The sequence below is a fragment of the Amblyomma maculatum genome, unplaced genomic scaffold, assembly GCF_055883805.1.
Source record: "Amblyomma maculatum isolate TAMU_Amacu unplaced genomic scaffold, ASM5588380v1 scaffold_58, whole genome shotgun sequence".
Taxonomy (NCBI): Eukaryota; Metazoa; Arthropoda; class Arachnida; order Ixodida; family Ixodidae; genus Amblyomma; species Amblyomma maculatum.
Genome location: NW_028146783.1, coordinates 114,682 through 136,623, shown reverse-complemented (window position 1 = coordinate 136,623; position 21,942 = coordinate 114,682). Strand labels below are relative to the sequence as shown.

At 45.0% G+C, this 21,942-nt stretch overlaps 1 protein-coding gene across 1 annotated transcript; it reads right to left on the bottom strand.

The window, feature by feature from the left end:
• Positions 1 to 5,681: 5,681 nt before the first annotated feature.
• On the bottom strand, positions 5,682 to 18,275 carry LOC146170737 (protein limb expression 1 homolog). Its single transcript, XM_084586806.1, has 4 exons — positions 17,778 to 18,275; positions 12,762 to 12,904; positions 9,662 to 9,802; positions 5,682 to 7,228 (listed from the first exon to the last, which is right to left on the bottom strand). Exons 1-4 carry the CDS (start codon positions 18,013 to 18,015, stop codon positions 6,833 to 6,835), a joined length of 918 nt encoding a protein of 305 aa, XP_084442932.1. The 5' UTR covers positions 18,016 to 18,275; the 3' UTR covers positions 5,682 to 6,832.
• Positions 18,276 to 21,942: the final 3,667 nt, after the last annotated feature.

Genomic DNA, 21,942 nt, shown 5'->3' with positions numbered 1-21,942 from the left:
ACCGCTCGGCAGCGGTCCGGCCGTTGTTATTGTTGTTCTTGTGGTTGTAAGAAGGAATATAAAATGCAAGCACTGCTACTAGCTCTGTAGCTGAGCTCCGATGCCTCGTGCGGACAGGAGAAAGTAGAGAAGAAAGAAAAAGAAGAGGGAGAGAAAGACGTGCGCCGCAACAGCCGTTGTCCACCGCCGAAGCGGTGGCGGGTGCAATGACGGCCTACAACAGATAAAAAAATTCGGTGGGAGTCAAAATCCTTTTTGCGATGGAGACAGCCAGAACAGACTCAAGCATGTTGATGCAAACACAGGGCGTGGCCGAAGCTCAGGCCGTTTACACTGCAAAGCGATGAAATAGACGATAAGCTGTTATCGCTAGAGCTGCAATACGCAAAATGCCAGCATGCCAAATCCCGTTGCGATGCATGTGGAAAGAGAGGGCATTTAGCGAGTGTATGCCTCTCTATGAAAAATACAGACATGAAGCAGAACATGAAGTAAACACAGCAAGAAAAGGCACCAAAAGCAGCCATGCACAGCCTTGAAAAAGTGCGAAAATTTCTTCTACCAAGCCGCAAGTCTACGAGGCAGCTGAACAGCGACAAAATAGTTCCACCGTTTGTAGCAGTGTTGTAAGTCGCAGGCAGATATCTTCACATGGAGCTGGACATGGGAGCCAGTGTCTCTGCCGTGCATGGTGAAACTGCATGTTCCAACAGAGTAGAGCCTTCAGACACAATACTGAAGAGTTACTGCAGAAGGCCTGTTAGAGGCAAGGTTACCATGCCAGTCCAGTTTGGATAAAAAGAAGCTACATTGCCATTGTTTGTAGCTGGGTGTCAAAAAGGTGTCAAAATGCTCAGAATGAAAAGCCAATGCTTTATGATGCTAATGAGAAAACTTAGTTTGTATTTGTTAAATTAACTGAAATAAGTGAAAAATTAAAAATGTGTTCCAAGGTGTCCAAGTGCTCAGAATGAAAAGACAATGTTTGCTGATGCTAGGCGTCAGTGTATAAAAAATTCTAAAACTTTCGCCGCAGTGGTGTAGTGGTTAGGGCACTTGACAGCTGGACCCAAAGGATACAGGATTGAATCCTGGTCGCGCCGCTTTTCGACAGAGGCGAAAACGGCTGTGTGCTGTGCGACATCTGTGCACGTTAAAGAACCCTAGCAAGCCGAAATTTCCGGAGCTTCTACTACGGCGTCTCTCACAGCCCGAGTTGCTTTTTAAAGTTAAAAGTCATAAACCAAAAAAAATTTAAACCAAATTTGAGGTGATGCCACAATCGAACCTTGACATTACTTTTATTACAGGTGTTAGCCTGATCATTGAGACAGTACGCCTACCTAGATCGTGACTTCAAACATACCACATGATAATGTAAAATGTTTTTTAGAAAAATAAAAAGTAAAACAATAACAAAATATAGGACTAAAAAAATTAAAATTGCTGCGAAATTTTGCCAACGATGGTGCCACCGATCAATTTGCATACAATCATTCCTCTGTCATTTTAATCCACTACTATGCTAAAGCCAGCCTGCCTACATGTGAAGCAGTAGTGATTACATCACTGTTTTTTATTTTTTATCCCTCATGTGGCCTGCACTTGACTTTGGCCTCGCAGTCGTAGCTCAGAGATTCGAACTAGAATCGAAACAGCTGAGAAAATTCGATTACAAATAATTAATGCACATAGGCAAATATCACGTGGTGATCCATATACAATAATGCATTATGCATTATCACAAATCATAAAACACGAACACAAAAGTTAGGTGTCTACTCCTAAAAAGAAAGATACCACAGAGGTTTGAAAATGAAACTGGACATGAGACTCGGTTATACCATAAAAGCACTTTATTCTGCAATGGTGACTGTGCCTAAATTATCAGCCCATATCTTGCAGCTTCCTTAATGCGTGTACATGCGGAAGCTGCACTTGCTTATATAAATGGAAAGCCACAAAAACACAGGTCTGCCTTGCCACACACATAGGACTGGTGCACCGCTACCAGAGGACAAGACATTGAGCACAGGAAACTGGTGCGTAACTGCCGCAGCTGAGTTTTTACAAAAAGAGTGACAGGAGGCATGGTTTAGGTGAATGATCAGAAAAGCCATGATGCAAACAGTGCTTTAACCAGTTGACTACCACATTCGCTAAGTGAACAACTGCTCCACACAAGGTTAGGTCCTCTGCAGCAAACAGATCTCCCCCCAATCACATTTAATTTACTCAGGCCTTGCACTGTCCCCCTATCCCAGCAAGTTTCCCGGTTCCGTTTCCTCACCTATTAATGACTGTTTCCCCTCCTATGGTATTTATCATATTATACTAACAGATTACTGGTTACCTGTTCTCCATGCAAAATTTTCAAACCAGGTATGGTGTTTGACAAGAATTTGGGTCCTACCGTGACTGTGGCTGGAGCGAGTGCTGCCAAGCCACAAAACTGGATTGGCGACTTTCGCTAAAGAGTGTGTGCCAGGCAAGAAAGGAAGTCCCTCCGGCTACCTAGCTAATAGTGAGGTTGCGATCTCACAAGAACTTGCAAGCCCCTCACCTGGCATATTCTATGCTGTGACAACCATCTCCAACAACAGGGCCATGGATCACCAGTGCTCCTACTCCAGACACAGTCGCTGTGGGCTCCAAACTTTTGAGAAAGACTGCACGCTTTCTCCTTTAGTTTCAGCTAGAATATCATTAGATTGCATTTCATGTCTAACATACATGCAAATTTCATGCACTTCTATGTAAACAGCCCCCTTAACAGACTTAAATTGTTATTGGCATTATTATTAATTATTATCAATTAAATTGTTACCTTTATTAGCATGTTATTAGCAAAAGTGCACTATGGTGGACAGTGGAAGGAAACAGCCAGTTACCACAGCCAGATTTCTTTAGGCTATACACAATGACATATCACATTAACTTGCAACTGATGCTTCTGCAAATACTCAGACACATAAACTACCCTTGAACAATGCTTTCTCTTCCAACTCGCCCAGGTGGCAGTGGCTATTTTTAAGAGAAGCCTCTATACCGTGACACCGTTAATGGTTCATTACACAATATATATTAGCAATGATCTGAGAATAAATTACAGCATTTTTTTTTGTTCCCAATTTCGCTATGCAGATGGGTGCACTAATTTTGCTTACGTAACTTAAGGATGACAGGTTCTCTATACTCTTGCTTGTGTTGGAACAGAAAAAAGGTACAAAATTATGCTCAATGGTTTGCAGTCATGGCTCATCCTCACTTCACAAACAATTTAGACCATCTGCACCTCATAGCCCAGGAAGGCAAAAAGGAAAGGTTGCAATGGATTAAGACCAAATGCCAGCTGCACTATATCAAGACAGCACAAAGAGAAGAATCACAGACTAGGAAGAAAAGAGAAGCACATGGCAGCAATCACAAGTGGCTTGACGATTCCCTCCTCCTTCCCCCCTTCCCTCACTGCGGCACACACCACTCACTTGACCAGCGCTTCATGACAAATACATGAATCGCATCACAGACTAGATTACCACAGCATGAATGCCGTGCATTGAGGGTGCAATCTGGCACCGGAAGCACGGCCACACACATCTTATCTCACTCGGCGCTGAGACAACCGCACTCCAGCTGGTCTTCAAAATTCCCCTTTCCGCAATAAAATAAAGAAAACAGGTATAATATACACATATGTATATATATATTATAAAGCAAATGCAGCATCGGGGTGTAAAGATAAAATTACAAGCATAGATAAAGTCTTCCTTTCTCAAATGACCACGCACTTGGCTAACATGAGATGGTTGATAATGTTAGCATACTCTTCTGCTACTTTTTCAACTCTACAAACAAGCAAATGCAACTAGCATACAAAGGGACAGCAACACTATACTCATAAGGAGCACAGGTATGCTTGAACTCAGCCAGCCATGCTAAAGCAACTGCAATTCGGCAAGATCTCTCAGAGAAGTAGACTTCTCAAAAATGCAACACTCATTATATATGCACTCAATCAAGCAAGCTGCAACTGGGTTCAAGCTCGCTCTTCAAAAATTTCCACCCTGCTCAGCATGCCTTACGCAACAAAATCACTCTTTTTTTTTGTCATAAATCCGTTCGCACTTCGTTACGCTACAGGCCTACTTTCCCATCTGTACAAAAGTCAGTGCGATTCAAGCATTAGTTATCAAACAGTCGTAAGAAAAAGAACACAAATAAATACGGCAGTCAAGAACAAAAATGTAAAAATCGCATCAAGACGCACTCTGAAACTTCAGCACCAGCATATACACAAAACTATCTCAATTCAATGACCAGTGTTCTACACATCACAAATGTCCATCAGCATGAGGTCTCACTGGAAAGTGGACATTCAGCCCGCGCTGCGATCCTCCCAGCACAAAATGAGCATCTTTTTACAAATGCCACCCTGTCTCTACAGCTGCACAACTGGCATTCGTCTGTCTTGGCATAGGTAGGCACTCTGCCAACTCATCACAGGTATGTGCGGAATCCAGACATCCAACGAGGTGGACCTTTCAGGCCTTTGCCAACAGCTTCGTGTCAATGAAATGCCTCATAAGCAGGTAGAGTTTCCAGCATTCCCCGCTTTAGAGTACTCTTCATAGTGTTCAACAAGTCGTCTCAGTCCCGCACTTCAAGAACACCTTCAGCGGCCAGTACTGCTAATCAGTACTTGTGCCAATGCAGAAATTGCTAAATCTGCAACGTTTTAGCGCCAAGGCTCTGTTGTAAGCAACACGAAAATAACCGCTCAAGCGTGGCAGCAAATGTGAATGCAAAAAGCTTAAATGCAAGTGAACACAATAAATATTTCTGCACTTGAATAATTATCAACAGAACATCGCACAGCCATCTTAGAAGAGTACTGACACAAAATTTTCAACATCTCCTCCGGTGGCAATTAACATTTGCAAGTAGAAAACTGCAATTGATGAGTAAATATCGGCATTTAATACAAGTAGTTGTGGATTAGGGTAAAAAGGATACTCAGTAAATTACCAAGCACGGCAAAATATGCAGCTGGTAATCAAGTAATCCGGCAAACTTGTGCCACTTCATTGAAATGCCAGTGCCATAAATATGCCACCAAAAGCAGCCAATATCTGATAAAACTCCTCTCCTAATGTCACAGAACATCGCGGATATCATACAGAGTACTTGATAATTTCAAACACGCTTTTAAGGCAATTTTTTAGTGTTCGAATGAAAAAATTCAGATATGCTAAGCTCCCTCCATTATTGCCTAGAAGTGTCCTCAGAGATATGCAGGAACTCGGTCCCACACAGTCCGCTGAAATGGTTTTGTGTCAGTACTCATCCAAGACTGCCAGGCCCCAAAAGTGTGCACGGCCATCTACGCATAAGGTGTGCACAGATTACAATAGCCACATGCAAGCAGATCTACTTCCAATCAGCAGCAAAATGCTGCATGCACTCAACCCAGCATTCAGCAGAATTCTAATTGGCACAGGAAGTGGCAAGCCTGCCCTGAAACAAACAAATGTTGATCAAGCTTCAACAATCACGAGTATTCTTTTTCTTGCACTTATTTCCCTTTTTCTTTTGAGTATTCTTTCTTAGGCAGTGAGTATCAATCAAGACACAACATCCAAAGGTAAGAGCAAAACAGCCCGAAACAATAAAAAGTGGACCAGACGAACACACTAAACATCTACAATGAAGTCTTTATGCCTGTCTGGTAAATTTTAAGTCTGTTACAGACAGCTCCTTGCCATTTGATGCAGGGATCAAAGCCTGATGGCAGTTGTGCACTGGTACACAAGTTCAGCATTCATTTGGCTTATGTGCACTGAAAATATCCTGATAACATCATTGTAAAAAAGAGAGCCACATGAGTATTTTTTTCCTCGGCATAAACCATCTTCCATGGCACTCAGATACGCCTAGCAAAAATACAATTTGGCACAAAGCAGCAAGCTAGCGACAAAGGCTGCTAGATAAATCATTTAGCCATATATACCCTAAGCATCAAGGAGATATCATTGTTTGCCCATTTATAAAGCTGGTCTTTAAGCAGCTCAGTTCTACTAAATTGTCGAGCCCAGCTTAGGTCACCTGGCAAACAAAAAGTTTGCATGTTAAAAAGCCTCAGTGGTGGCAGGCAAGCCTCACCCACATGCTCAGCACAGGAGAGCAAAGTGTGTCAAAACAACCACTCTATCAAGTAAATAAAAAGGCAGAGGCAGGAAAAGCCTACCTTTGGTCCCATGTGTTGCCAACAGCAGCACCAGTATGGCCACATCACCAATAGAGAAAATTGTGCTAGGAGCGACCAATAACAACTCCTTAAATGGCTTCAGTCACTAACCTGCAGTTTCTACTCCAGCAGTGCAACACTACCGAGTTTTCAACAGAGCTCAAAAAAGATGAGGCACTTCAGTGGCTAGTCATTGCTGAGCACTATAGTGTAAGCCTCGATGCCCACGTGGGTTCGACATACATGGGCAGTGACAAAGTTACTGGCTTCTTGTGTTTGTTGGCAGCAGCAGCAGTCCGAGTATGGGCACTCTAGTTGTACTTGAACTGTCTTCTGCAAGAGCGACGCATTTGTGCCCAAATACGATCCCATCACAACCCAATTGCATTCACAGCAGAGTTGCCAGCATAGGCAGTATAAGCAAAGAAGCACTTGAAAGACCTTGACGGCTGAGCATGAGGCAGCCTGCGTATATCGAAGGCATCACAGCAGGGGAATGGTACTGCTGAGTCGATATGACAATGCCCTTCCTCTGTTCAGAAGCAGGCTGCCAGCCCACACTGCTGAAAGCGGCCAGGGCGGGGCTCAGGGACTCACGGTCGGGCCATCAGCACTCATGCGGGCAGCAAGCGCCAGGATGCGCTGCTTCTCCAGGGGAAAGCGCAGCTCGCGGCCCGCAAGTCGCGCCGCCTCGAGCTCAGCCCTGGCAGCAGCGGCCTCAGCAGCCACACGACCGGTACCAAGCTGTCGCTCGCGTGCCGCCCAGTCGAGCGCCATTTGGGAGCGAAGCTCGTCATCCAGCGGCCGACGTGAGTAGTGCGCAAGCACCTCCTGGCGCGAGCACTGCCGTTCGCGCATCGCCTTCAGCGAGCCATTCCAGTGCAGCAGCTGGAAGACACTCATCAGCTCCTGGAACTCGAGCATGGTGCGGCCGCGGTTCGCCTCTAGCATGAAGCGGAATGCCTCGACGCCTTGACTGCCCTGCAAAGCAGAATTAAATAGTGCACTTTGAATAGCGCCCTCGGAGAATGGGTGCGTCAGAAATACCATTTTTGTGCCCTTCAAGACAGAGCTCTGTTTTCCATACTTAAAAGGGTCATGCCAGGTCATCCACTATATGACAGGTTTTGGCGTGTGGTAGATAATACTGGACATAATTTTTCTATTTCCAAAATTTTAGCACCCTAGGAGCATTCCTTATTTCGAAATAAGTGGCTGAAGTTGATACCGCAAAGCTCCTCCCACCAGCAACGATCACCATGTTGAAATGCTTGGTGACATCACAGAGCGGCACTGGCCACCGTATCGTCTACTGCTGTTCCGGCACCGATAAGCTAATGATACATTACTCTGTTCGCGCTTGCTAACATGATTCCCAATCAGTGTGCTCAGCATGCTTTCTGTAGCATGCAGACTGTCGTGAAGCGCGATTTAGTTCTTGCCCAGGCATCCACCTTCGGCACGACTGCTACCATCGGCTGATGGCAGCACTGTCCCCACCGCCTTAAACACTGCTGCGCCGGCCGCGCCGGCCGTGCCTTCAGCGCAAGCCATCCGTCAAATGTGCAAAAGCCATATTTGGCCCAAAACAAGAAGTCGAGAAGAACATGACTGAAGTTTATAAACTGATGCAGTGAACAAGCTTAGTTGTGGTGGTGAAACATTTTTTCTATTGTTACTTCCTCAGAGTGCGAACCCGTGCACTAGACAGGAAGAGAGGTCTATCGGGTGCACAAGCCTGATTGCAGGTGACTCTGCGATATGACGCATCACGTGCTTAATATAGGATAGCATTTGCAATAGTGGCAACACCACGAGGGTGTGGGGGGTATGTCTGCATTGGACGCAGACCTAAAGGAGGTGCAGCTGCAGCGTCGGAGGTGTGTGACGAAACGACTTCAGTGGTGACATTGCATCAGTCGCTCCGCACTGGACTTCTTCACGTTTATTGCTCAGTGGGATGCAAATATTTGTGAAGATATCCTCGTCTCATGAAGAAAGATAAGTGTGTGTGTGTGTGGGGGGGGCATTCAATATGAAACTGATTAAAACCTACCTGACATCTACAATATGCGAGCACATTCATTTTCAAGACTTCTAGTATTATCTGTTGAACCGAATTGGAAGAAAGCACCGACACTGAAGACACAGACAGTAGCATTCGACCCTTCAAGATTAGAAATTTTTGTTTGCTGTATAAACACTTCAAATCAATGAATGCCTTCACCAATTGTCTTCACAATTCGCACATGCAGTAGTTCTCGACTAGGGTAACACAAGGAGCAATGTCAAGTGATGCTTTGAAAGTATCTTTTTAATATTTGTACACTACTATCCTAAGAAATGTAATTTAGCTGTTTTCCAGTATTTGTGCAAACTGTCATTGTTAGCTGTTCTTTCTATAAGTTCAAGCGGACTCTGTACCACTGACCCCCATGCCCGAGCAGCACTGTTCATATCACTGTAAACGTTTTATTGACTCAAAATTGTTCACAATTCTAGTTACTTAGCTATCAACTGCAGCATTCGTCAGAGACCAAATCTCAGAAAATTCTTTTATGTTTTTTCTAATAGCCATGCCCCATTTACTCAGTGGTTAGGGTGCTGGACTGCTGAACTAATGGACGCAGACTTGATCCTGGCTGCATTCTGATGGAGGCAGAACACAAGGCACCTATGTAATCTGTTGACAATCTCATTTGGATACATGTTCAGCCTCAAAGCACTTCAGACTTGGTGCAATTCTGTCTGCCAGAGACAATGTGCAACATGCGAGGCACGAGGTGTAGGTGCACGGTACAACTGCTTGTAGTGGTGGGCCTTTAATTGCACTCGTAAACCGAGAAGTTCTCAAACTCTTTCTTGCTTCAAAGGTGGCGCATGTACACTCGAAATATAAGGCACAGAGTCACCGATGCTAGCACTCACTGGTAAGGTTCTTCTTTACCGAAACGCACATAAAATTCCATTCACAAGCAGCCAACCATGTTCTGTTAAGCCTATGAAAAACCAATCACGTTTCCTTACCGTTCACTCTATCCAAAAATTTCGTTCAGCCAAGTTTGTGTCAGGAAGAGCCTACTGTGTACAGACCACACAGTTCCAACATGCACAGCGTTATGACACTAAACACAAAACTGATTCACTCTGAAATGTGTATACCAAAATTTATTGCAGGGCTCCTGTAAGCACCTGTCCTGGAGTGACGGGCACGCAGGTCATGCACATAATGAACGAGCCTTGGCAAAATAGCCATATTCACCAGGCACCAAAATCTGGTGTGCGCTATGCAATCAAAATATTGCATGGAATGGGCCGCAGTCATTGAGCCTTAACTCAGTCATGGCCGAGTATAAACTGCTACACCGCACCAGTGACTGCCAAAATACCTAATGCCAATGAGCCGGTACTCACGCCAAATGAGGCCTTGGCATCATGCACTGCTTGGGCAACAAATTCATCTGAAATGCGCCGGCTTGGGTGTTCGTTGAAGACCGAGTTGACCAGGGCAATTTTGGCTGCACTGCGGCGAGCCTCTGCCTTGGTTGGACAGTTCTGCAAAAAAGAACAAGGCCAGGATAAGAAGCCACATACACCCCTGTCGAAATATGTGCCCCAAGCAGCCACAGCACTGAATTATCTACCAAGTATGTGTGAACGAACATGTAGGTTTTACAGTGAAGAGGCTGTGTAACATGCTTCTACAGTTCAAACTTATTCATATCTCTACTTCCAGAGGAAGTCTATTAATACACAACATTATCAAAGGGACTGTCACCAATGTCATCAATTTCACCCCATAGTGAGTGATATCAGGGCATGGTCTGTTCATTTGTAGCTCTCACTGCACCTTCAAAGCAGTATACGCATTTAATTATGTTATTACACACGAATCATAAAAAAAGGTGCACAGCCTACACCCATCTTCTGTGGTTAAAGCAATGATAAGTAATCCAACCATGAACAAAATATATTGTCACAAATGCAGCAATTCCAGAGCTACAAATTATCCATGTTCTAATCTAATAACCAAAACCCCTTCCATGTTTCAGCAGTTCCTATTAAGCTGAGCAATTTCTGGCTCTAATTAAAACATGCTACTATCTATTTTCTATGTGTATTTTACTTTAACAGCCCAGTGCACATTCTGCTGACCTTGAGTCAATCGATATCAACAGACAGCAAAAATGCATTAGAATTTTGCAAACTAGTACAACTTAAGAGGAACAATTTTTTTTAATGTGCTTGATGCTCATGGAGCCAGAGCATAACTCTGAATAAACCAAACATTGAAATTAGTGACTTATCACTGTAGCAGGAAAATTAGTCTGATCATCAGGCAAGCACACTTTACTCACCATGTATGCTGAATAATCCATGCTAAGTATACATTACAATCACAGCATGAAAAATGCATATCAATAAACTGAAGCAGTACAATCTCAAGGCTGGATCAGGAAAGGGGGCTAGTGCTTTTCAATAATAATGCACTTAAGAAAACAATAGATAGATGCTTCTTTGAAGTTTCTAAGATGTTAGGTGAGCAGGTATTAAATGCCTCAAGCAAAAATTAAATGCTCAATTAATCCTTATCGCAGAGATTCTCACAAGGCGGGAGTACATTATTATAAAATGCGTCTGATAAATACATCTGACAGATGCAAACATTTTCTGAAATATTCAGCACATTGTACATATTGAAAAATTACTGACCTGCGACGCTGCATGTGTGCAGTCAGAGATGGCACAAATTGTGATGTAAACATGTTCCTTTCTGCATTACAGCACACAATGAATTCTATAAACTCACTCTAGCACTAGTACTGAATAATGTAGTATATACCTCAGTGATACTGCCTAACATGTTCAAGACGACTTCTGCCCAGTGTCACAGACGAGTTAAAAGAGCCAGTCTGCCAAGTAGAGATACATGATGGTGGAAAACAAGAGCAGAAGTGGTGTTTTCTTTGGCAATTTAATTATTTTTAAGTGACAGAGACAACGAGGTCAGGCCCAACAGTGCTGACATGGTGCCCAAACTGTCGCTGTGATGACAGCTGGGTGACATCATCTGGACTGAATACTGCTCCACGTTACTTGAAAAGGACTTAGCACAATCCAGTTATTAAAGTGAAAGCCTTGCTTTCCTCATGAGTGGCTTGAGCAGGATGTGTGAGCAAAAACAATACCACAAAACTCACGCGATTTTGTAACAAATTTGTGACTCAACCATTCCTTGTTCAGCATTCAGGGTGATGTCATACCATTTCACTTCTCACAGAGTGTTTATATGCTAGCTAAGTTGGAGGATAGTTTGCTATGCTGATTCCAACCAACTACATCTGTACCTCAAATTGTGTGCTGTTCATTGTAGTTTCAAACACCCACCAAGTGAAGCACATAACTTCACTTTTCACTTCCCAAAAACCAAATCAAAGACGTTTAACACTTTGTCAAACTCTCTAGAAGTCCCTTAATACTAAACTGACAGCAAAATCATACCAAACTATGCCAAACTTCTTTTGCACATCACAGTCAGTTTAAGCAGAGTTAAACCCCGCCTAATTTATTTTACGGGATGAAGTATTGGGCATCTTTTTATTTCTTGGTTTCGCCGTTGTTAGCCTTTCATTCTTATGATTACCTGTGTTCTTTTCATCATGTCCTAAAATACTCTGAAAGGAAAGAGCACCATTATGGTCCCAGCAGCATGGCGACTCACAAGCACATCTACCCGATGGCACCATCTTACTGGGATGATACAGTTGCAGGCATATACGTATCAGATGGCACCAGTTTTCTGTCAGGGACAAGTTCCTTAAAGTTATTTGGACATACTGCGAAGTGCCTGCATAAACAGATTACCCCATTCTGCTGACATAGAAGGCAGCTTCTTAATGCTAAAAAGCAGAAAAAAAAAAAAAAGAAGAAGTTAAATACACAGGTACCGCCACCAATGGTTCTTTAACCGGGTGAACTGCAGTGACTTCAAGGCATTTTTCCATGTGCAAATCCCTGACACTACTAGCTACACTGCCATTCACATCCTAATGCAATCACAGAGTTCCTCTTGGTCCTGGCATCACAAGTTTGCACTGAGTGACAGGAAAGAGAGTGCTCCATTTTCAGCAACAACCCAATATTTTCAGCAACAAAGGAACTTTTGCTAGCAAAAAAAAAAAATGTTAAACTGGCCAGATGGAGCCGTACAATCATTACTTGTTTCCTTTCATCACTCCACAGAACAACAGTCAAATTGACTGGTTTACTGCAAAAGAGAGTAGCATTTGATTTAATCTAGTATCAAAAACATTTTGAAAAACTGGGCTGATCTTCCGAAGCACACTACCATTTTAGATATGTTGGCATTCATCACTTACTGCACAAGCAATGATTAGTGAAAGCCACTGCACACACTGCCCACCCACACGCTTGCCAGTCACAGCATACAGGACACAAAAAACTGTGCAATGTGATGAACCACCACAGAGGAGTGCAATCTGCAAAAATTCACCTGGAAGCTTCCGAAGCAGCTGCCACCGGGCAGCGTGACGTAGCACACGTAGGGCGGGCTGCAGGCAGGAACCAGCTCGTATGTCACCGGTTCACCGGGACGCTTCATCTGCCAAAATTCCTGCAGAGCCTCCACCACGTTCACTGCGGGCAATGCAAGGAGGAGAAATGTGCACATGTTGGCTTTTCAAAACACAGGACCAGGTAGCACAGCAGTGCAATCACAAGGAAGCCACAGCAAGACCACCAAAATTAGGACAAGGCACCTGCTTGCATAAGCCACACCAGAGACAGTGCCGTGCATTCAAAAATGAAAAAGGCAGGTCACAGAATTATGCCGATGCCTCTCTCAATGTTTCCAAACGCCTTCTCACACCAAACTGTTTCTAAGTGCTTCACTCAGTGTGCTGCCAAAATGTACAGAACAGTCCACTGTTAAAGGGAACATGAGACAGCGTGGCTGCCATGCTTTACAAAGCACTGCCGAGAGAGCTAGTGGCAAACAATCGCACAAGGTGCATGCACAATAAGCACGGCTTGCTGCTCTTCCCCAGCATGATGCAAATGATGGCACCCATTCTCGCCAGTTGTTGGCGGCAGTGCTTTGGGAAGTGTTTAAGCCATGAGACCGCACGTTCCCCTTAACAATGGGCCATACTGTACGTTGAACATGTAGGGCTTGGCACCAGCAAAATTCACGGTACTCAACCAGGCAAGTGCCGCCAATCACCAACCATATCCAAGCTCAAAAGACAAAGGTAACAGGGCTGCAGCAACAATGCAGAACTCCTCCAATTTTGGTGGTTAGCACTTCATCATAACCATGACCCCCTTTTCCAAGTCTCACTTCCCATAGAGTAGACACTGCGATGAGCTGCTTGAAGAATGATATCTGCTGCTTCACTTCGAGCACGTTTCAAACAATCTTTCCCATGCTGTTAGCGTGAAGTAAGAAATGCAAATGCTTCTATTGTCCATTACTTCAAGGAAACCTCTGTCCCAAAAGAAGTAATTCTCAGTAAAGTAGAGGGCTGGCATCTATTAGCTTCAAAACTGAAAAATCTCTGCAAATTAAAAATATTTCCCTCGTGGAAGGCTTTAATCAGGAACTGACTTCAGTACCCCTGCTCTTCCCGCACAGCCACTGCTTGTAATGAGTGCCCTTGTGATGCTTAGATTAACCAGACATCAAATGTGAGGAATATGTTGTGCTCTAATGATCCCCAGTAACCAAATAAAAGAGGCCGGCAAGAGAAGTGAAACTGCTTGTGGATGGAATCTTCATGAGTGCACCAGAACAACAATATTCATGTTTAACTCACGTAAAACTAAAAACACAACCAAACATCTGCACAGACTACCAAACTGCTCAATCTAAATTTGCACAAGCAACATGACACAAATGTCGTATGTGACATGGTGCAAGGTTCTGGTGTACCAATTCCATCAATTTAAATCTGTTGGCTTTTGATTCCTTTGCCGAGCTTTTCGTGATTATTTTCTACCAGTAGTACGGTCCTCACTTAGTGCTAGTTTTCTTCTAAAAATAGGCATTTAGAAAAAAAAAAAAACCTTTTGAAGATGAAAAAAGAATGTTTATTTACACCTTGAAAGTAATGTGGACTTGGGAGTTTTGTGGGCAAAATAATGTTTTTAAATGTGGTGGATCTCGAGGAGTGATTTTTGATGGCACCACATCACTACTGTCTGTTTCCTAATAAGAAAAATGCACTGCCAAAAGTTTTAATTGCTGCATTAATCATTCATTTTAATGGTGTATTTAATCCTTATGATGGCTGCGAGCTTGTATTTGTGACAATAGCCAACTAAATGGTTAACAAAAATTCAAACAATGATAGTTCAAGAATAGTGTATCACTTCTGCAATCTATAAAAAAAAAAGTGGAAAACAGCAATTCCGTAGTGCCCCACATCATGACAGGTAAATAAAACAGTTAGAATGAGTATTTCCAAGCGATCCCAATCTTTGGATAACATACACAACTTCAATCAGCCCTAAAGTTGGGGCTCTATGTAAAGAGAGGTCTAGTAACATACACAACTTCAATCAGCCCTAAAGTTGGGGCTCTATGTAAAGAGAGATCTAGTAACATACACAACTTCAATCAGCCTTAAAGTTGGGGCTCTATGTAAAGAAAGGTCTAGTAGTAGAAACTACAGCTTCAGATTATGTAACTCCCTGTTATTAAAAACTTACTCCTTTCTTAATACTTCGCTAGTGACGAGTTGAGCAGAACAATACCTATGTTGACATTGATCAGAAAGAGGCTGAGGCCACCAAGAAAAGCTCTTGCATTGACATGAAGAAGCTCCAAGACATAACTTCACTACGTACGAGTGTCCTATATGCTAGTAAATGTCTTTCCATTCATTATGCAACATCCTTTTGCGTAAAACATAAGAAATGCTAGGACTAGATAAGCTCTTCCTAGCAATTTGACAAGCAGCTTAGCTAAGGTCCTCTAACGTTTTTTTTTTTTTTTACAACGTGAATTTTTGAAGGAAAAGAGTGGAGGTTAAATAACAACTGAAGATAACTACACCTGTAGCTACTGAACCTATTGGCAATGCTAAAATGTATTTTAATTGTTTACTAGAAAAGAGTTTAGCCAGTTCCTCCAGGATAACCTCCTGGCGAACGTTGTCAAAGGATTTGTGTATATCGACAGCCAGGAGATAGTCAGGCAGAGCTTTACGATGAGCTCTATTCAGAACTCTTCACAAAAGCCAAAGACAGTCACGAGTCCCGAGGTTAGGGCAGAAGCTGGCCTGGGCTGGAGGATGAAATCCAGGACTGACGTATTCAATGTAGTGACTGATTCGGGTATGCAGCAGGCGCTCGATGAGTTTACAGAGATGTGAAGACAGGGCGATTGGACACAGATCACTAGCAAGTCGAGGGTTTTTGCCAGGTTTAAGGATAGGAAAAATAAGAGAAAGCCTCACCTACTCTGGGATTGCCCTGCTTTTTCTACTGGACGCTCTGAGATCGAACCCTACCGCCTGAACTACAGTTCCCTTCTAGGAGCTGACGCTAACACACAAAAAATGTTTGCTAAGTATGGCTCCCTTAATGGCCTGGTCAGAGCAATGTGATTTGAGTGACGACCTGTGCAAACACTGAAGGTTCTGCTTACTCCCCGTTACTCCCATCCATGGCCATGAGCTTCCCTATTTAATAAAGGACTTTCAACTCAGCTCAATTGTTTACATGCAGGTCGAGAGAATAAACAAGGAATAACACAAACAATACATAGGCTAGGAACCAACTTATTAGTACATGCATTTTGAAGCACTTGCATACATTTGTGACAGAAGACATGAAACTAGACTGTTCCTTCACCAGGTGGAAACCTAAATCCTAGGCAAATCTCGCCATTAATGAACTTGTGCTCCTGCTTAAATTTGCCGTCACACATGTTTTATTAGCCATTTACTAGTTTACGCATAATTTTTGTAGTCCTTCCCCTGCATGTATAGAGTTCAAATTCTGTTTAGCCCCCTAGCTCCAGTGGTAACATTCTAGAGTGCATCCCCTGCCTGAAAGCAGAAAAAAAAAATTGCCATGGACTACATTCTTGGTAGCTTCTTGCTGTTGTCTGAATTAGAGTACACTTATTCAACATTAATTAGCATGCATGCACATATATGAATGCCAAGTGAGGCTTTTGCTAGCTGCTAACAATAATGACTGACTGTGCCATGTTCTACCAATTACCGGTTAAGTCTGCAAAGGCTTTCTTCTGTACCTTAATGGCTGGCAAGGTCGTCATTTATATTGTTTGTAATCTGATGTACTGGCTGATAACCGAGGTGTAGAGTGACAATAGAGAACTACCACAGTCACGACAGGTGTATAGAGCCAGAGTCCACCAGGTGGGATGTTTCTCTAGTGTTGATCGCAAATTCTGTCGAAGGCATATAAATGCTTTAGCCATAGTCCTTCCTCCAAGTTTAGCCAGCAGCATATAGTAACATTTCGTTTTAACAAACTGATTCCTATCCAGCATGCTCTGACCACAGGGCTCAGCTTGTACCTCAAGTTCCAGCTGCTTAGAATTTAAAGCATCGGAGACAAAAGTTGGCATCACACTTAGCACTGCACTGTGGGCATGATTCAGGTAGGTAGGCATGAAGAGAGTGCACAAATGTTGTCTATCTTGTTACAGCAGCACACAGAAAATTTCAAAACTGGAATTCATTTTCAACCCTTGAAGTTAAGATACTGTGTTCCATAGCGATGGTTTCACAAGTAGCAATACCAAGCGTTACAGCATATAAATGATGTATCGATCGAAGTGCTCCCGCACCCTGTCGTAGCCAGATAAAAGAGCGAAACATGCAACGCCCGACTACTGTGCCAGAGTTCCCGGGTTCGATCCTGACCACGGCAGCTGTGTTTCGATGGAGGCGAAATGAAGTGGCGTCCGTGTGCTCTGCGATGTCAGAGCACGTTAAAGATCCCCAGATGGTTGAAATTACTCCGTAGCCCTCCACTACATCTCCCCTTTCTTTCTTTCCACTTTCACTCCCACCTACCTCCCTTCCCTTACGGCGCGGTTCAGGTGTCCACAGAGCAAGTGTGACAGATACTGCGCCTTTCCATTCCTGTGAACCAATTATATATAATGTGAATCGCTTTCCAACGCGCAGCTAAGCGAGCTGTGAAGTGTCATGAATGAAATGACAGAATTCAGTCCTCTAGCGTGACCAGCGCCAACCCGGAGAGATGCGTGCATGAGCCTCGGCACAGACCGGCAGTGTACTGCACTGCGATGCCGCGGATGAGTCGGACAGAAAAGGATCGTCGACCGTCGCTCTTGTTGGCGAACTCAGCTGAAGAACGCGTCTCAGCACGTGCGCGAGCGCTGCCACCCGAATAACCGGTCTCGGCCCGCGCGACGGCCGACGACCCTCCCTGGGCCGCCGGCCGAGACGAACGACCCCTTTATGGCGAGTGGGTCAGGGGCGGCGGCGGCGTGATCGCGTTGGCCTACCTCGGCTGCAGCCCTGGGGGCCCCGGGCGAAGCTCTCCACCACAGCGTCGACGGCCTCGCGAAGCATCGCCTTGGCCCGCTGGTCAGCGTCGCGCTGTTGCTGCTGCGAAGAAGCCGTCGATGCCGACGATCCGGCGCCGCCGCCGCCGCGACGGCCGCCAGCGCACTGCAGCGACGTCGTCGTCGCCGCTTCGGCGTCGGCCGCGCTCCAGCCGAACCCCGCTGCCGCACGCATCATTGCCACAGCTGGACGACGCGACGACACGGGAAGCGTGGGTGAAAACTGCCGCCGCACCAGCAGCAGTGCGAAAGCACACGTGGGAACGCGCTCTTCGCCAGCCGAGTCCCGCTGACAAGCACAACCAAAACACAACACAGATGCGCCGACAGATGGTCCCGACGCCAGACGGGGGCAGACGCTCCAGACGCTCTCTGCGCTGGCGGAGGCAGGCGGGGCCAGCGGCGGCGCGCTCCGGATGACTGGGGAAAGGGTAGACAGAGAAAAGCGAGGAGGACAGATAGAAGAGAGGGCAAGTAGAGGAGGGGCACAAAGTGGAGTAATATAAACTGTGTACGGTCCAGAGGTTGGTGCTGCCCAGCGCCATGGTTGTTCCCACGAGGGCGCAGTAGTTTAAAAACCTGTCTTAACGACTGCGCGTTCTCCAAGGTCGCTTTTATTTTTTTATGTCGCAAGTCGTGCATGGCTAGTCGAGCTTAACGCCGCTATCTGTTACGAAAAGAGCACGAGTGAAATGCTGTACTCGTCTGACCGCAACAGAGGGAGTGTATACATACTCATTCTGCAACAGTGCTACGCTCGGTTTAACACCTCGATGCGCAGGCAGTTTAAACCATGGAGTTAATCTGACTCGATCCTTCTTTTTTTTTTCGATCCTTACACAACTTTTTTCACGAAAGCGTTCTATGTACTGTCAGCATGCCGCGCATGCAGAGCGGCAGAGCCTCGTGAATTTCACATTATACAGTGGTTAGTTCTGTATGTCTATTTTATTTGAATTCCATACCTGTGCCTTGTCACCAATTGATTCGACCTGCACGCCGCTGAAGCTACGTTATAACCACCAACATTTCCCCTGTGCCCGAAGTTATATATCGTACGTGCTACCATATAACGGTGCTAAATCACATATTGCGCGTACTGTACATATCCAAGTGAAATTGGTCGACGGAGAAATTGGCGTCGGTACCCGACTGGGCAGAGCTCTGCAGCCAGTATACATTCTCGACTAGACAACGCATGCCTAAAGGTCGGGCATGGGTGGTACTCCATATTACACTGATTAATAGTCGGCCAGACTTTATAACAATCGACAAATGGTACGAAATTAGTCTGCACCCAGTACTCGAGAGCCAAACATGGTCCAAAGTAGGGCCGCGGTTGGCTACCCACGAGGTTGGTCAAATACTTTGAGCCATCCACAACTCAAGCATAATATTCGGACGGAAATTTATAACAAAGTTGAGAGCCTAATACACTGGTCATAAAATTTAATAAATCAGGCCTGCTACTTTCTGTGAACTCCGACATGCAATACTAAAAAGTAAAATGAATAGGATTTGGAAATGCACATTCTATATGTGCATGTATTGTCTTAGGCAATTATAATTTCCATAACGTTCGCACAAAGGAGGCAGAACGACCTTTTGAAATAAAAATTATTACCAATATTATCTCGACCTCCATTATTTTTCATTTTTGCTGAACTGAACTCTCGACTTGCGAGTCACTCACTGAAAGTTGCTGTTGTATATGTGTGTGCACGCGCGCCGCAAGCTACTATTAGTAAAATGTTTCGGCTGCGAAAAGGCGTCCATGTGCTCTGCGACGTCTAGTGCACGTTAAAGATGCCCAGGTTGGTGGTCGAAATTGCTATGTAGCTCCCCACTACAGCTCCTTTTTCTCTCTTTCCACTTTCACTCCCACCTTTCTCCATTCCCTTACGACGCGGTTTAGGTGTCACGGGAAAATATGACAGATACTGCGCCTTTCCTTTCCTGTAAATTAGTTTATTTATTTATTTATTGTTTCTCGGTATTTCTTGTCGCCATAGAAATGTTTGTGTTAATTACCCAACTAAAGAAACGATTTTGGCCTTATGCTGATCCTGCATCAATATACACCCTGGCCGAGCTCCAATGTTGGGCCGATCGTTGAAATTAATGGTTATTCGCCTACCGAACGTTGCCTGAAATTTTGATGGATGCGAAACGAAGTGTCGTCCGTGTGCTGTGCGATGTCAGTGCACGTTAAAGATCCCCAGATGGTCTTTACTCCGAAGCCTTCCACTGCAGCACCCCTTTCTCACTTTCCGCTTTCACTCCAACCTTCCTCCCTTTCCTTACGACGCGGTTCAGGTGTCCACAGAACAAGTGTGACAGGTACTGCGCCTTTTCTTTCCTGTGAACCAATTATTATTATTATTATTATTATTATTATTATTATTATTATTATTATTATTATTATTATTATTATTATTATTATTATTATTATTATTATTGCGAAAACAACACTATGCTAGTCGTCGAGCAATTTCGCGTGGCACAGCTTGGGCCAAGTTGCGCATGCGCGAGTAGCCGCGTGACGCCAGAGGCAGCTGCTGGTAACGCTACTAGATAGGACCCTATCTAGTAAGTGACCCTAGAGTGAGTGAGTGAGTGAATAAACTTTATTAAAGCGCGACGTAGTCGGAACTGCCGAAGCAGCACTGCCGCGCGCTCTGCCGGTACCGGAGAAGTGACATCATAACCACAGCCGGCGCCAGCTGCGCATCACTCTCTCGGTTGGTTGTGCGAAGAGGTGCGTGCGGCCAGAATAGACCAATTATGGAGGAGAGCTCGGCCGCTGCTCAGAGCGTAGCCCAAGCTATCCTAAGCGTAGCTATGCAGCTGTTGCTTTCGCAACCTAACTAGGTTTAACCAGAGCCACTGCATGTTTTTATTATTATTTACCCGCTGACATTACTGGCAGGAAACGTTCTGAAATGTTCTCAATGGCAAAATTGGGGGAACGGGAAAGTCCCCTCGCCACTGCGATGCAATGGGTTTGCCCCTCCCCCCCTTCTAAGACAAAATCCTGCTGACGCCCATGTGTAGTGGTTGACCCGTTGGTTGGTTGGTTGGTTCATAGGAAAGGAAAGGCGCAGTATCTGTCACACTTGCTCTGTGGACACCTGAACCGCGCCGTAAGGGAAGGGATGAAGGTGGGAGTGAAAGTGGATAGAGAGAAAGGGGGGCCGTAGTGGAGGGCTACGGAGTAATTTCGACCACCTGGGGATCTTTAACGTGCGCTGACATCGCACAGCACACGGACGCCACTTCGTTTCGCCTCCATCGAAACGCAGCCGCCGAGGCCGGGATTCGATCCCGGGAACTCCGGCACAGTAGTCGGGCGTCTTACCCCTACACCATGTTTTGTAATTGCTCCTTTCGTTAAAGCATTTCTGCAGATGGCAATACATGTGAAGTCAAAATGGCAAATAACGTACGGCAGTTTTGCACAGTAATGAATGTCAATACTGACGCCATCTTTTCTGAACATCTGAAGGTTCCGAAGCTAAAAAATAGTTCCCTATGGACCAGAAATGTCCACTGAACACTCCGTTGAGATTCAAACATCCGCCCATCACTCTGAACAATTATGGGATCATGTGCCCCCTCGCTGGCAATATTTGTACTCAAGTGCATATATGTTTATTTGAATATGATTTGTTCACAGGAAAGTAAAGACGCAATATCTGTCCCACTTGTTCTGTGGATCTGACCGCGCCGTAAGTGAAGAGAGAAAGGTGGGAGTGAAAGTGGAAAGAGAGGAAAGAGGAGCCGTAGTGGAGGGCTGAGGAGTAATTTCGACATCGCACAGTAGGCGGAGGTGGTGAAGGGTGGCTGTTCCTGGCCCTACAGGGCTGGGACTGGTAGGTCAACGCCGCTTGCGGGGGGGGGGGGGGGGGGGGGGGGGGATAGCCTGCCAGCGTATTTGGGTTTGCTCGGTACGGTGGCTCCGCAAGGGACAAAGCAACAGAAGAGACGAAGAAAACTGGCTGTTCCGACTAGCATCTACCGCCCCCAGGAGCCGAGCAGCCTAGCGATTAGCGGCGCATGCTTTTTCAGTGGGCGTCGCGTTGGACCAACACCACCTAGACTAACG